This window comes from Ictalurus furcatus, chromosome 2, assembly GCF_023375685.1.
Source record: "Ictalurus furcatus strain D&B chromosome 2, Billie_1.0, whole genome shotgun sequence".
Classification (NCBI taxonomy): Eukaryota; Metazoa; Chordata; class Actinopteri; order Siluriformes; family Ictaluridae; genus Ictalurus; species Ictalurus furcatus.
Genome location: NC_071256.1, coordinates 12,944,833 through 12,957,254, shown reverse-complemented (window position 1 = coordinate 12,957,254; position 12,422 = coordinate 12,944,833). Strand labels below are relative to the sequence as shown.

Below are 12,422 nucleotides of genomic sequence, written 5' to 3'. Positions count from 1 at the left end.
GAAAACTTCCAAATTCGGTGTACTGCAAAAAATTTAAATCTTGAAATTAGTAAAAATGTCTAAACATAGGTTTAAAGCATATTTTGCAGTGCTCTGATGTTTTGCACTATTCATGAAACTATGCATTGAACCAAACATATAGAGCAACCACTGCAAATTAAAAAATTCAATCCTATAAAAATTCCCAACATCAACATGCACAAGTTAGTTGATGAAGGCGATATCAGTTTAAAGTTAAACACTGTATTTTAAAACAAAAAACTAATTCAAAAGAGCATCGTCTGTGAAACGTCCAGTAATAAAACATTTTGTTTTATTCAATAAAAAATAGTTATCTGAGCTTGTTAAACAAACATTTTAGTATACCGCTGTGGCAATTAGTAATTACAATAAAAAATGGAATAAGGAATGTGTTTGTAACACCCATGTGTTTGTAGACCTATTCAAATTAAGTGCCATCCTTCCAATCTATTATAATGTAAATATGCTGCAGATGATTGTATATAATGTAGATTAGGTTTTGAGCATTACTCTTCTGCTTCATCACCAAGTCATCGGTCTGCTTCGTCTTGGTTTATTCTTCATTTGAGTCTTCTAAGGCATGCCCACTTCTTCTAATATTCATTTGTCATTTGTCATACTGTGGTAGCAGTTTCTACGAATCAACTCCCAGGACTTTCTTCATGTGCTCATAGACCACATAGGAGATACTAACAGCAGGAATGACTTTCAGGAAGTTGGGGGCAATGCCACGGTACAGACCTGGGACACCCTCTTGGGTCACTATGTGCTTGAACTGACCCACCATGGATAGCTTTGGAGCACCCTCTGTGGAAGCTGCAGAGACAAAAGTACAGGATAGCATTGGAGAAAATGAAAGAATCCCCTAAATAGATGTAAGCAATCATCAATGATTTGTGTTTATGCTATCCAATTCCTGTCAGGGTTATCCTTACACACTGAATACCATGGGAGAACAAAATAGTAATCTTATGAAAGTGATGTTCACAATCGTTTTAAAAATTCATTGTCACATGTTCCAGGACCTCACTCACCCTGCGCCTGCATGCGAGTACGGATAAGGGCCAGCGGGTAACTGGCTAACTGGCCACAGGTGCTTGACACAGTGCCACAGCCAAGCAGCACCAAAACACCAGGATCAGCTGAACCCATACAGTACCGCTGCAACCAGGCATTTTTCAGAGTCTGTGGGGAGAGGGAGAGAGAGAGAGAGAGAGAGAGAGAGAGAGAATTGGAGTGGACCATGAAATATTGTGGGAAGACAAAAAAAGGCATGGACTTGAGTACAAACCTACAAACTTACCCCCCTGATAGAAGACAGAATGAGCTAGGGTTTTCATGGAACATATCAATGACGTGTGGCACTTACATGAACATACCTCATAAACAGCCAGATCAATGCCAGCATAAGGAATGATGCCAAGTGTGTTAGGTACATAGCCCCTATAGAAGGCTCGCACCCCTTCCTTATGAAGAATCTGCTTGGCGCAGTCTACCATCCCAGAGTACTGCCCTGTCGTCCGTAGAGTTAGACGCGTCTTCAATACCTAGGAAAGGATTGTAGAAACAGTGGTTAAGGAACAAACTAGTAGAAAAAGAATTACAGAAAACAGGATGATAATTATACAGCAAAGGATCCCCCTGGTGCAATATATTTTGAAGCAGAAGAAAGTCTTCTTTTTTTTTTGTTAATCATTCCAATTTTCTCAATTTAATGGCACAAAATTCCACATTTTATGATATTGCTCTACACAGCCATGTCCAATTTGATTACACAGCTGCCATGCAGATGCTTAATGGACATCCAGAGAAGCTTCCTGGAGGTAATGGTAAATTGGTAAATGGCACACTTATATAGCGCTTGTATCCAAAGCGCTTTACACTGTGTCTCATTCACCCATTCACACACACACTCACACACACACTCACACACCAATGGTAGCAGAGCTGCCATGCAAGGCGCTAACTTGCCATCGGGAGCAACTTGGGGTTCAGTCTTGCCCAAGGACACTTCGGTATGTGGAGTCACATGGGCCTGGATGTGGAGTCATGTGGAGTCATGTGGGCTGGGAATCGAACCTACAACCCTACAATTAGTGGACAACCCACTCTACCAACTGAGCCACAGCCGCCCACGGAGGTGTCCACAGACACAATGTGTCACAAGTCCTGCTTAGGAGTTGTAGAGCTCTAAATGGTTTAGCACCAGCATATGAGCAATCTTCTAATCTCCTAAACACGTTTAGTCTGTTCTGTGACATTTGCTCAGCTGAGACAGACCTAATGTTAATTCCAAAGATCACTCACAGTGTGTGGAAGATGTTTTTTTCTTATATTGGCCCTAGTGTTCCAGAGAAAAGAAAAAAAAAGAGTGCAAGCTCTACACAGAACGTGTTTTAAAATCCAGATTAATAGCATTCTGGTTTCATGTTCTTTGCCCTTTTATGCTGTTAAATATCCTTAACATGATTTGTAGTAGTGTGTGTGTGTGTGTGTGTGTGTGTGTGTGTGTGTGTGTGTGTGTGTGTGTGTATGTGTGTGTGTGTATGTGTGTGTGTGTGTGAATGGTGCCCTGCGATTGAATGGCATCCCATTCTGGATGAACTCTCCCACCTTGCACCCAGGGCTCCACATCCATTATAAATTTAATAGATTTATAGTTAATTAACTGAAGATTGTAGAATCACAATAATCGGTTCATTACTGTGTCTTTACTATATATACTTAAATAATAAATAATGTTTTGACTTTCTAATTTTTTAGATGTAAAGCAGTCTGAAACTCAAATAGTACAATATAAATAAAGATTATGATGACGTTTATATCCACTTATTCCAAGTATATCCAAGTGCTATAGCACAGCAGTTAATTGGAAGCTGCAAAAATCACAAATAAAAATTATATTGACAGCAGCTTTTAAGAGCCCCCTCTCTCTTATTCTTTCTCAGTCTCACTTTCTTACCTCCATGGGGTAGATGATAGACTGAGCAGTGGCTCCAGCCAATGAGCCAGCAACAAACCTCTCCTGAACCCTCAGTGTGCCCCCTTCCTTTGTGCCTCGAATTAGCCACTTTATCTACAGATATGAAAGGATATGACATGACATATAAGAAGATGTTTACAAATGTTACATTTTGTAAATATGTGAATTTATAAGACTGCAGGAGATCAGTGAATGCTATTTTTGCAGTAATGAAATGAAGAAGGAGTTGAACGAGATAACTTAAGTTGTAGAGGATCACAAATTAAATTGAAATTGACACTATGACATCAATGAACCAATTTGAACTGGTTTCATTACCCCACTGGATTGACACTAAATGGTCACTGTATTACTTACATACCACTGACCATTTCCCAAAACTGTGTATATATATTGACCTGTTTCAGTCATGTGATGTTTTCTTGTGGCAGTTTCCTTCAGAACTAGTGAATCCCCTGTATCAAAGTCATCATGAGGGTTCAAATACCATACTTCAGACATATTGAGACTGAGAAACACTTTCTGTGTGTTTCTGAAGTGTTAATACTGCTTCTTGATGAGGAAGAGACTCATTAGATACTGTTCTTTAGACAGTTGAGAATAAAAATCACTCTTGTACTGATAATGTTCCTTACTGAGGATAGAAATCGCTCAACATTCTGATACTACTCTCTCTTGAGAGTGATAAAAGTACTCATGTTACTGACATTGAACTCTTTTAAGGATAACATTGGCTCATAGTCTTAATGCTGTATTTTGTTGGGTGTAGATGCTGAACTCCATGTTGCTACTTCACAAATGTCCACAAAGACACTTCTCTTAGGGGACTTGGTGCTTGTCAAATGGTATTTAATGAAAGAAGACACTTCTTGACCTGCCTTCAAGTATGCCTATACAAACACTTTATGGTGCTCACCAAAGCAAATAAACAGTTGGTCAATGACCTGACTCCTGATAGTCACTTTACTTAGACCCAGGGCTGGTCTGGTGACATTCTTTCTGAGAAGCATAGACAGTTTGATAGGGTTTTTGATATACTTCAGCATCAAATTCTTTTGAATGAATGCTGGGTTTGGCCACAGTGTGACATTTAAGTTGGATATCGAACACTGATAATGTGTGACAACCAATAACACAAGCAATTCACCTACTACTGACTGTAGTGACAGCCAGTTGTTGTTTTTTTAAAAGCTGATGTCATAGTTTAATTTTCCACTTGTTCATATGACATAAGCTTCTTATTACCAATTCAGGGTCCCACTGTGGGATCACTGTTTCGCATGTAGGTTGGATCCATTCTGCACATTCAGAAACATTTAAGAAAAGTTTGGACTAATTTATATGCTTCCATCAATCTGTAACCTGTTCACAGCCAGTGCTGCCACACTGTTAGTGTAGACTTAGAAGGAGCCACTTTTAGTCAGCTCTAAAACATTGTGTGATAAGATGCTGTTGCTTACATAACCAGTATACAGAGCATGGGGCCATGCCTAAAATTTCAAGGTCTGCTTTGCCACAATTGCCTGCTCAACTGGGAGAGTATGCCTTCTTGTGCATCTGGGTATAAGCTTATGGATCTGGGTATAGGCTCGCAGCACATTTGCTCTCTGATTGTTTCAGCCTGGTGGATATGCAGCTCTCTGAGACAGGAGCATCGGCCCATTTCCAGAACATGTTCACCCAGCTGAATTTCACTTGTAATTTGTGACCCCCAATAGTTAATGTAAAATACCACCATGGGGTTGTTGGTCTGCACTAGTACATTAGACCGTTTAGGAGTTCCTGTTGAAGTGCTAGCGACACAGCTTTCATTTAAAAAGATGCTGATGTTGAGTCATAATTTATATGTTCCTTACACTTTCATTCATCCAACCCCCTTTTTGGAATCAGAAAATATATTGAAAAAAATTTGTTTGGCTTTGTGGTCTGTGCAACCATTCCTACAGTATTGCCTGTTTGTCTAGTACCAACTGCACTTCCACAATTAGTATAACCAATTGGCTTGTGCACCTCTGTTTGGTGATCGTTGATGATGAAACTGTAAATGACAGTTGAATACACTGTGGACTGTGCTCAGTAGCAACTGGTCTATTATCAAGCTCCAGTGATCTAGTTGCAGAGGGGATAACCATCACACCATCGGCCAAAGCTGCGGTTTAGAAGCTTTATAATGCCCGATGGGTGCGCTAATATAGCTAACGTAGCTAACAAGGGAAGCTTGCAAGACATATTTGTCTCAGAGGCAAACGAGCAAGAGGCTCTTTTGTACATGCAGACACAAAATAAATAAAACACACACACATATTGACTGTGAAGTGTCCTACCTGTTCATATGCCATAAACTTGATTGCAGACTCAGGAGCAATTTTGACAACATTTATGCCATTGCCCCTCCATAAGGACATGATACCCCCCTCCCGCACCATTCGCTGCAGTGCACACCACAGGCTAACACCTGCTGACCCATGAACCTGTAGCAAAAAGAAAACATGATTAACAGGAAACCTTAAAAGAAAAAAAAAACTAGAAAGTGCTGAAAGAAATTTGACAAAATAATCTTTACTTGAAGGAAAACATTGTGTCTGTGCAATGGAGCAGTTCTTGTTCATTGTCTGATCAATTGCTATTATTGACAAATTATCCAAACCAAAAGGAATGAACATAATTCACTTGAACATAATTAGTCAAAAGATTAGAGTATGCATAATGGGCCAAAACATGTTCATTCTCTCATCACATTTTACTATTGGTAAACTCACCAAAGCAATAGTAAGAAAGAACTGCGACCAAATGATCTGTTTTTACCTGTAGGAAAACCTTAATTCTGTCTAGCGGAGCAGTTCCAGTTCTGGATACAGCTCCTGCAATTGCGCCTGAAACTAACTGCCTCCAGACCAATCCTGCCCTCCGCTCCCGTTCAGAAAATTCATCTGGCACTGTCAGGTGTTCTCCAATATCAAGCATCTACAGCAACATGTATCAAAGTATTTTTCTTTGCCAAGAAGGATTAAAACAACAAATGATCTTGCACTTTTGAGAAACTAACCAAAGAGTGTTTCCAAAAGTGGGCAATTTCCTCCATTTTGTGGAATGGATTGAACAGGAAATGATCTCGCCATTCATTCCAGTTGATGGTCATTGAGCCATCTCTGTCCATACTGAAAATCAAGCAAACAAAACAAAGAGCGAAAATAGATTTGCCAGCGATCATAAAAACTCATCACAACTCAGATCTGTGATGAGAGATTGTTCATTACTAAAAAGATAGGATTTGTGGGTTTTTTCTTAATCACAAACCTTTGCAGTATCCTGGAGGCCTGCTCAATTGACACTTTAACACCCAGACTTTGCAAAGACTGCTGGATATCTCCTACATCTATATGACCTAAATAATGGCAAATCAGATCAACAATGTTGCACATCAAATACTATATAAAGAATATCATAGTGTATCAATGATTAAACTGCTCATCCATCAAATTAACCAAAATATTCAAGGTTTTCTTATTTGTTTGATCATTTAGGACTTTCCTCTGGGAGCATCCGGTCTACTTCTGGAAACCAGTGTCTTCTTATTATTTATCAGATCATTTGATATGGTCAAATAAACTATCAGTATCAGAATATTGCACAACATAGCTTTTGATGTCTGATATCTATGTGCCACTTTAACATTATACTTCATTATTCAGGGAAACTATACAAAGACAGTAGATAAGATTAGTGTCTAAAGTGTTTTTATTTTCCTTTGTATGAACAGCATTACAAACCATCATTGTTGTTGTCCAGACTGTGGAACATGAGTCTGAGCTCTTTCTCTTGGGTGCGCAAATACTGGGTGAATTCTTCAAAATCCAATTGTCCATCAAGATTGGTATCACTCACACGCACTATCTGCAGGAATGAGAGGCATCAGTCAGGGATGAGTGAGAAGTAAGGGTGAGGCAAGACAAAAGAAGCTTTGAAGGAAGAAGAAGCAGGACTGAAAGGCGTATGTGATATGCATATGGTGTTTTGTAAAGGACAAAGGGCTAGGCATAGTTTGACATCAGTTGTTTGAAAATATCAGCAGTATTTATATTATATAGTTAATTAGGTTTAAATTGGAATTTATATTGGCTTTTAAGCTCCTTTAATTTGTACATTTTAATATTGTATTAAAATGCTGTATTTGCACATCAACATTCATTCATAAGCAGAAATGTACCAGGAACCGGACCGAAAACATGGATGCCATAACTCATAATTCAGCCATTGTTTAAAGAAAAAAACTGTTTAATGAGTATCAAAATCAAAATTCATTTAACATGTATTCAACCGCTGTCATATAATTTAATATAAGGCCGTTTCATTATTTAATGTATGAAAGAGGAAAAGTGTATAAAAGTGGCAGACTATGAACTATGATAAGCAGCTTTCTCTTTGCAGCAGTTACCCAAGCACATTGTGCACTAGTGTTAATCTCTCCTTTTGCATTACAGCACATGACTAACACAGTCACAACCTGACAGCATGGCCACAATGTTGACACAGACGTTACCCATTTCCATCAGAGACAAACAGTCTCCAAATGATGTCCTGCAGTGAACGAGCATCCTATCTGGGGTGAACTCTCCCACCCTGTACCCGGTGTTCACAGGACAGGCTCCCGATGCCCTATGACCCTGCCCAAGATAAAGTGGTTACTGAAAGTGAATGAATGAATATAGACAATCTGTTGGTTTCTATGAACTATGTTTCTATGTTATTTGTATGTGTGTATTTAGGGTAACTTTGTATTAGCATTACACAGAGGACTAGCACTGTGGTATTCTTAAAAACGATTGAAGTATTCCTGTTTGTTTCTTTGCAGAGTACAAATAGCTAAGTCCTCATTGTATGACCTTCACGTCAAGTGTATAGCCTATAACAGTTCAACACACTTGTCCTCTGGTCATTCCCATCAACCCAAGTGACCCAGGTCGCTTGGCAGTCCACTCAGTTGTACAGCCATAGTTAGATATGTAACCTATCGTTCTATTTCCTTCTGTACTGGACAACCCCCCAGGGTGGTTTCCTTTGGAACTAGTGAAGGCCATATACCCCATTTGTTTTGTAACATCCTGATAGATGCACCTCATCAGACAATAATGAACAGCACTCATAAATTATTTACGTACCATACTGTGACAGGTTAGGGTGTGGTGTAGCAGGAGTATGCAGCGGGAGTGTGGGGGAGTTTGTAAATTAATGTGGCACACTGTCTGTACACCGTAAAAGCGATCTGCACCAGTGTTCATCATCCGCAAATGGACAGGTTAGTGGAGTGCTTTATCAAATGCTTAAGAACATGATTCTTAAGTTTGCGTACAAACGTAGCCAAAATTGGAACAAATGGTTTGAAAGCCCCATTATTTGTAGTCCGGGAGGTTCCCCAGGCCTTCATGGAGGTTTCCCCTTTTTAACTATAATATCGATTATATGGGCAGAAGCCCCGTAGAGTGTTGCACATGATTAAAAAAAAACTGGGAGGAAAGTCCAACACCTAGTAAAAATGAGATTCAATATATCTTGGACCTGCGAGTAAAACTCCACATATCATCACGAATAGGCCCAAAAACAGAGCAACACATTCAGTAACAGCTGATAATAAACATTCAGTAATAGCTGAACTCAACTCAACTCAACTGAGCTGCTGGAAAGCTGCCAATATTCCAAGAAGTCCACTGTGTCCTTGAGCTGCATAGCGTCACACATACATTTATTGAAAATGAAAATCACTCAAAGTGTTCACACTGGTCCATATTGGTGATCACACAGCTCTGACACATTTCAGATAAATATTGCTCACCATTGAGAATGAGAATCACTCGAGGTTCTGATACTGGGAAAATGTGCAGGTGTAAAATGATGTCTAAATGTAATCTGTTGCCTCACATATTTAGTTTGTGTCTCAGACAGAAGGAGAAAATCATTGAGCATGAGTGGCCTTTCCAGGTACCAGCAGTAGATGGTCCAGAGTGTTTTCACCGCTCAAATTTGTCTTATCATTTGTGTTTAGCAACCTGAGTGATTTGCAACACCCTGTTTTTAAGACTCATATAGCCCGAAGTGCTTTCTCTGTGATAACTGTGCCCAGTGCATCTATGTGCCATTGTGGTCAGTATGCATGTACTTTTATCAGATAGCAGCTTCAGTGCACTCAAATATACATAAGTGCATGTGAGGCAGCTGCACTAAGCTCCCCTGAGCTCTGCACTTAATTGCAATGTTGCATTTCGGTCCTTGCGTGTGGCCCATGCTCTCTGCCAGCTTCTCTAATTTGGGTTTGAATGCATGAAGTCACTCGCGCTTCATTTTCCACTGATGGTCCAAGTCTTCTGTCCATTTCTGTTCCTGCCACAGTAGTATTGCATAGGAGCTTACCTTTTTCTGCCTAGTGGGATCTGCAGCCATACCTGCTGCTCGCGTCACTCAGCAGCATCAGAGGAATGTAAAGAACAGCCAGCAGTATTTCTATTGCCCGTGAAGCGCAATTTTGCGAGCTGTTATCAGCATTGTGCTGTAGTTAGGGCAATGCTCTGTAAGTGCTTGTCAAAGATGCTCTATTCCCAAACAATTTGGGCATTAATCATGTCCATCATCCAATTCCATTTTGGCTGGGGAGAACAAACAGCTCGCCATCCTGCCCTGAAATACAGGAGGTCGTGAAAGTTGACAAAGCTTAACAATTTACAATCAATCATGGACTTAATTTAAGTTTATAGAGCCCACACTTCTAACAAGCCAACTCAAACAATGGGCCATATGTATTCTAATTACACAGTCAACTGTGGCAAAATAAAATCAAATACTAGAGTTATCGTCACCCAAGGTACATCCACACACTCTCGGCTGATGGCGCAGATTTAACAGTAACAGGATTAGATTTATTAGCATAAAACAGGATTAAAGTGCTATACTCAGCATCTTTAAATCCACTTCCTCACTTCTTTGACAGAAAGGAGCATGGCGACGAGCATGACGTACTGTAGTGGAGACCGTTTATAGGCTACCCACATGGGGTCATGGTCATAAATTGACAATTTTGATACTGGTTCTCTGCAAGGAAACAAACAAACTAGGAAAGTGAAAGAAAGTACAACCAAGCAAGTTGTATCAAAGGACTCAAGTGACTCAGACAAGGAAAACTGCCTTGTGTGCACAAGCATTTTCTCCAAAATAGCGCCAATAGAGCTATGGCAGAGTACATTATCCAGGACATTGTTACAACTGTGAATCTAATTCTAACAGGCAAATCAATTATACAGTTACTGTTTAAAATGTTCAAGTGAAATTTACACTTAAATCGGGTCTCAGATTGTGGGAGAACCGCATGTGAAATACACATTAAAGCTATGGTTGTTTGAACCTAAACAGAACTGGTGAGTTGAAACAAGTGAGCATAAACTCGAGCAGTGCTACTTCAGATACTGTTAATGTTAGTGTTACTTAACAAGCTATTTAACCGACATGTTTCCTCATTGAAAACAAGTTTTAAACGATGTGTCGCTTATAATATCCTTCCCCATATTATCTGTGGAAGACGAACAATTCTCTCCTTGTGTTTGAGGATTATTTACCACCTAATTGTCTAATTGTAAAATGAGTTCAATTGCATAACATTGGTTGTTCTATGTGTGTTGGGAAAATAAAAACACAACGTATATAAAACGATTACAGTAATCCCTGTTCTTGCGTAATAATGTGTATGAGGTTGGTATAAATGTGAGAAAATGAAAGGATAGAGAGAACATCTTCAAGGCAAGCTGGCAGCATGGCAGTGGTAGTGTTACTGCACAGCAGGATCGAACCTGAAACCTTAACAGTTTCACACCACTAGAACATTAGACAGTAGATCTCTGAATTATTCAGAAATCTGAGCTTGTGTTTGGGTTGCAAGTTGAGAAGTTACACATGCTCTCATCCTTCTGTTATCCAAAATAGCTTCAGGCTATTTCTAGTCTACAATCACACTACTGCTTTAAACAGATTACCTGTGGGGCCACCCCTCGACCCAGTTTTTAGTGTTAGCTAGTTCATATAAACAGAACTAGACTTTGCTGCATCCCCCCTAACACATATTTTGTTTTTTTGTTGTTGTTGTTGTTGTTTTTTTTGTTTTTTTTTTGCTGATTCCTTCGAGTCAATTAACAGGTTAATTGGCAGCCGGAAGTCTCAGCCTGGTCTTGGGTCCCGTGTTAAAAGTCTGAAGATGGCTCACCTCGTCCACGTCACTGCGGACGACCCCCCATGCTGCGAGTCCACTGCGAAGTTCGTTAATATCTATCCTCCCGTCTTTATTCCCATCGAGCTGGTCGAACAACTCAGCCCATCGCTTCTCCCGCTCAGTTTCTGAAGCGCTGTCATCTTGACAACGAGCCCGGGTCCAAGCGAAAGGCAGCCGAACCCTCGCCTCTCCCATGTGAAACACTTGAGCTTTCTCAAGTAATAGGATTTATTACCGAACCAGGGGAAATTTCGACTGCACTGATCCAAACTCTGTTTACCTGATGCCTGGTGCACGGGAATGCTCCTGTACTGTAACTCTGCTCCGATTATACGAGCTTTAATCCTGTACCCGGTCCAGTGTACACTACATGCCCCATGTAATATTAATCCCCGTATCACTTGCACTGATTCTCCTACAGAAGCGGAGGTGAGTTTACCGCAGAGACTATATGATGATGAGAGATCGCTGCATTATTGCCAGCCGGGTCTGAAGAGCGGATCCCTGACACTCAGCCATAGAGACTGTTAAAACGTAAAGATTTCTCTTCGGCTGAAACCAGTAAACGAAACCGACGTTACTGAGTCTGTTTAATCTCGTTATCTCTCATCTCCCTCCGTCCTCTGTCTTGCGCAGTGGAGTGAGTACTCTCTCCCTCTCATTCTCTCTCTCTCTCATTCTCTCTCCCTCTCATTCTCTCTCTCTCTCATTCTCTCTCTCTCTCTCTCATTCTCTCTGTCTCTCTCTCTCATTCTCTCTCTCTCTCTCTCTCTCTCTCTCTCTCTCTCAGAGCGACCTGAGGGTCGGGATTAAAAATAAGATTTCCTTATTAGTGGTGCTTGCAAATCATTTTATTGTTCTCTTGCATAGCCTACTTATAATAATAATAATAATAATAATAATAATAATAATAATAATAATTAGTAGTAGTAGTAGTAGTAGTACACCAAAATAGACCCATGAATGAGGTGTCAAATCGACCGCCTTATTGAGGAAAGGTGTGCTATGACTTTTCTGCCTAGCTTTAAAAGTATTGGCACCCTATCTGTCCAGCCCTAAAAGTATTGGCACCCTACACGGCCAGCTCTAAAAGTATTGGCACCCTATCTGTCCAGCCCTATAAGTATTGGTGCCCTATCTGTCCAGCTCTAAACGTATTGGTGCCCTATC

At 40.2% G+C, this 12,422-nt stretch overlaps 1 protein-coding gene across 1 annotated transcript; it reads right to left on the bottom strand.

Annotated features, from left to right (window-relative positions):
- Positions 1 to 252: 252 nt before the first annotated feature.
- slc25a23b (solute carrier family 25 member 23b) lies at positions 253 to 11,962 on the bottom strand. Its single transcript, XM_053648765.1, has 10 exons — positions 11,247 to 11,962; positions 6,775 to 6,898; positions 6,302 to 6,389; positions 6,051 to 6,162; positions 5,810 to 5,968; positions 5,329 to 5,475; positions 2,984 to 3,097; positions 1,401 to 1,568; positions 1,056 to 1,206; positions 253 to 837 (listed from the first exon to the last, which is right to left on the bottom strand). The coding sequence occupies exons 1-10, from the start codon at positions 11,445 to 11,447 to the stop codon at positions 656 to 658; spliced, it is 1,446 nt and encodes a 481-aa protein (XP_053504740.1). The 5' UTR covers positions 11,448 to 11,962; the 3' UTR covers positions 253 to 655.
- Between the last annotated feature and the right edge of the window lie 460 nt (positions 11,963 to 12,422).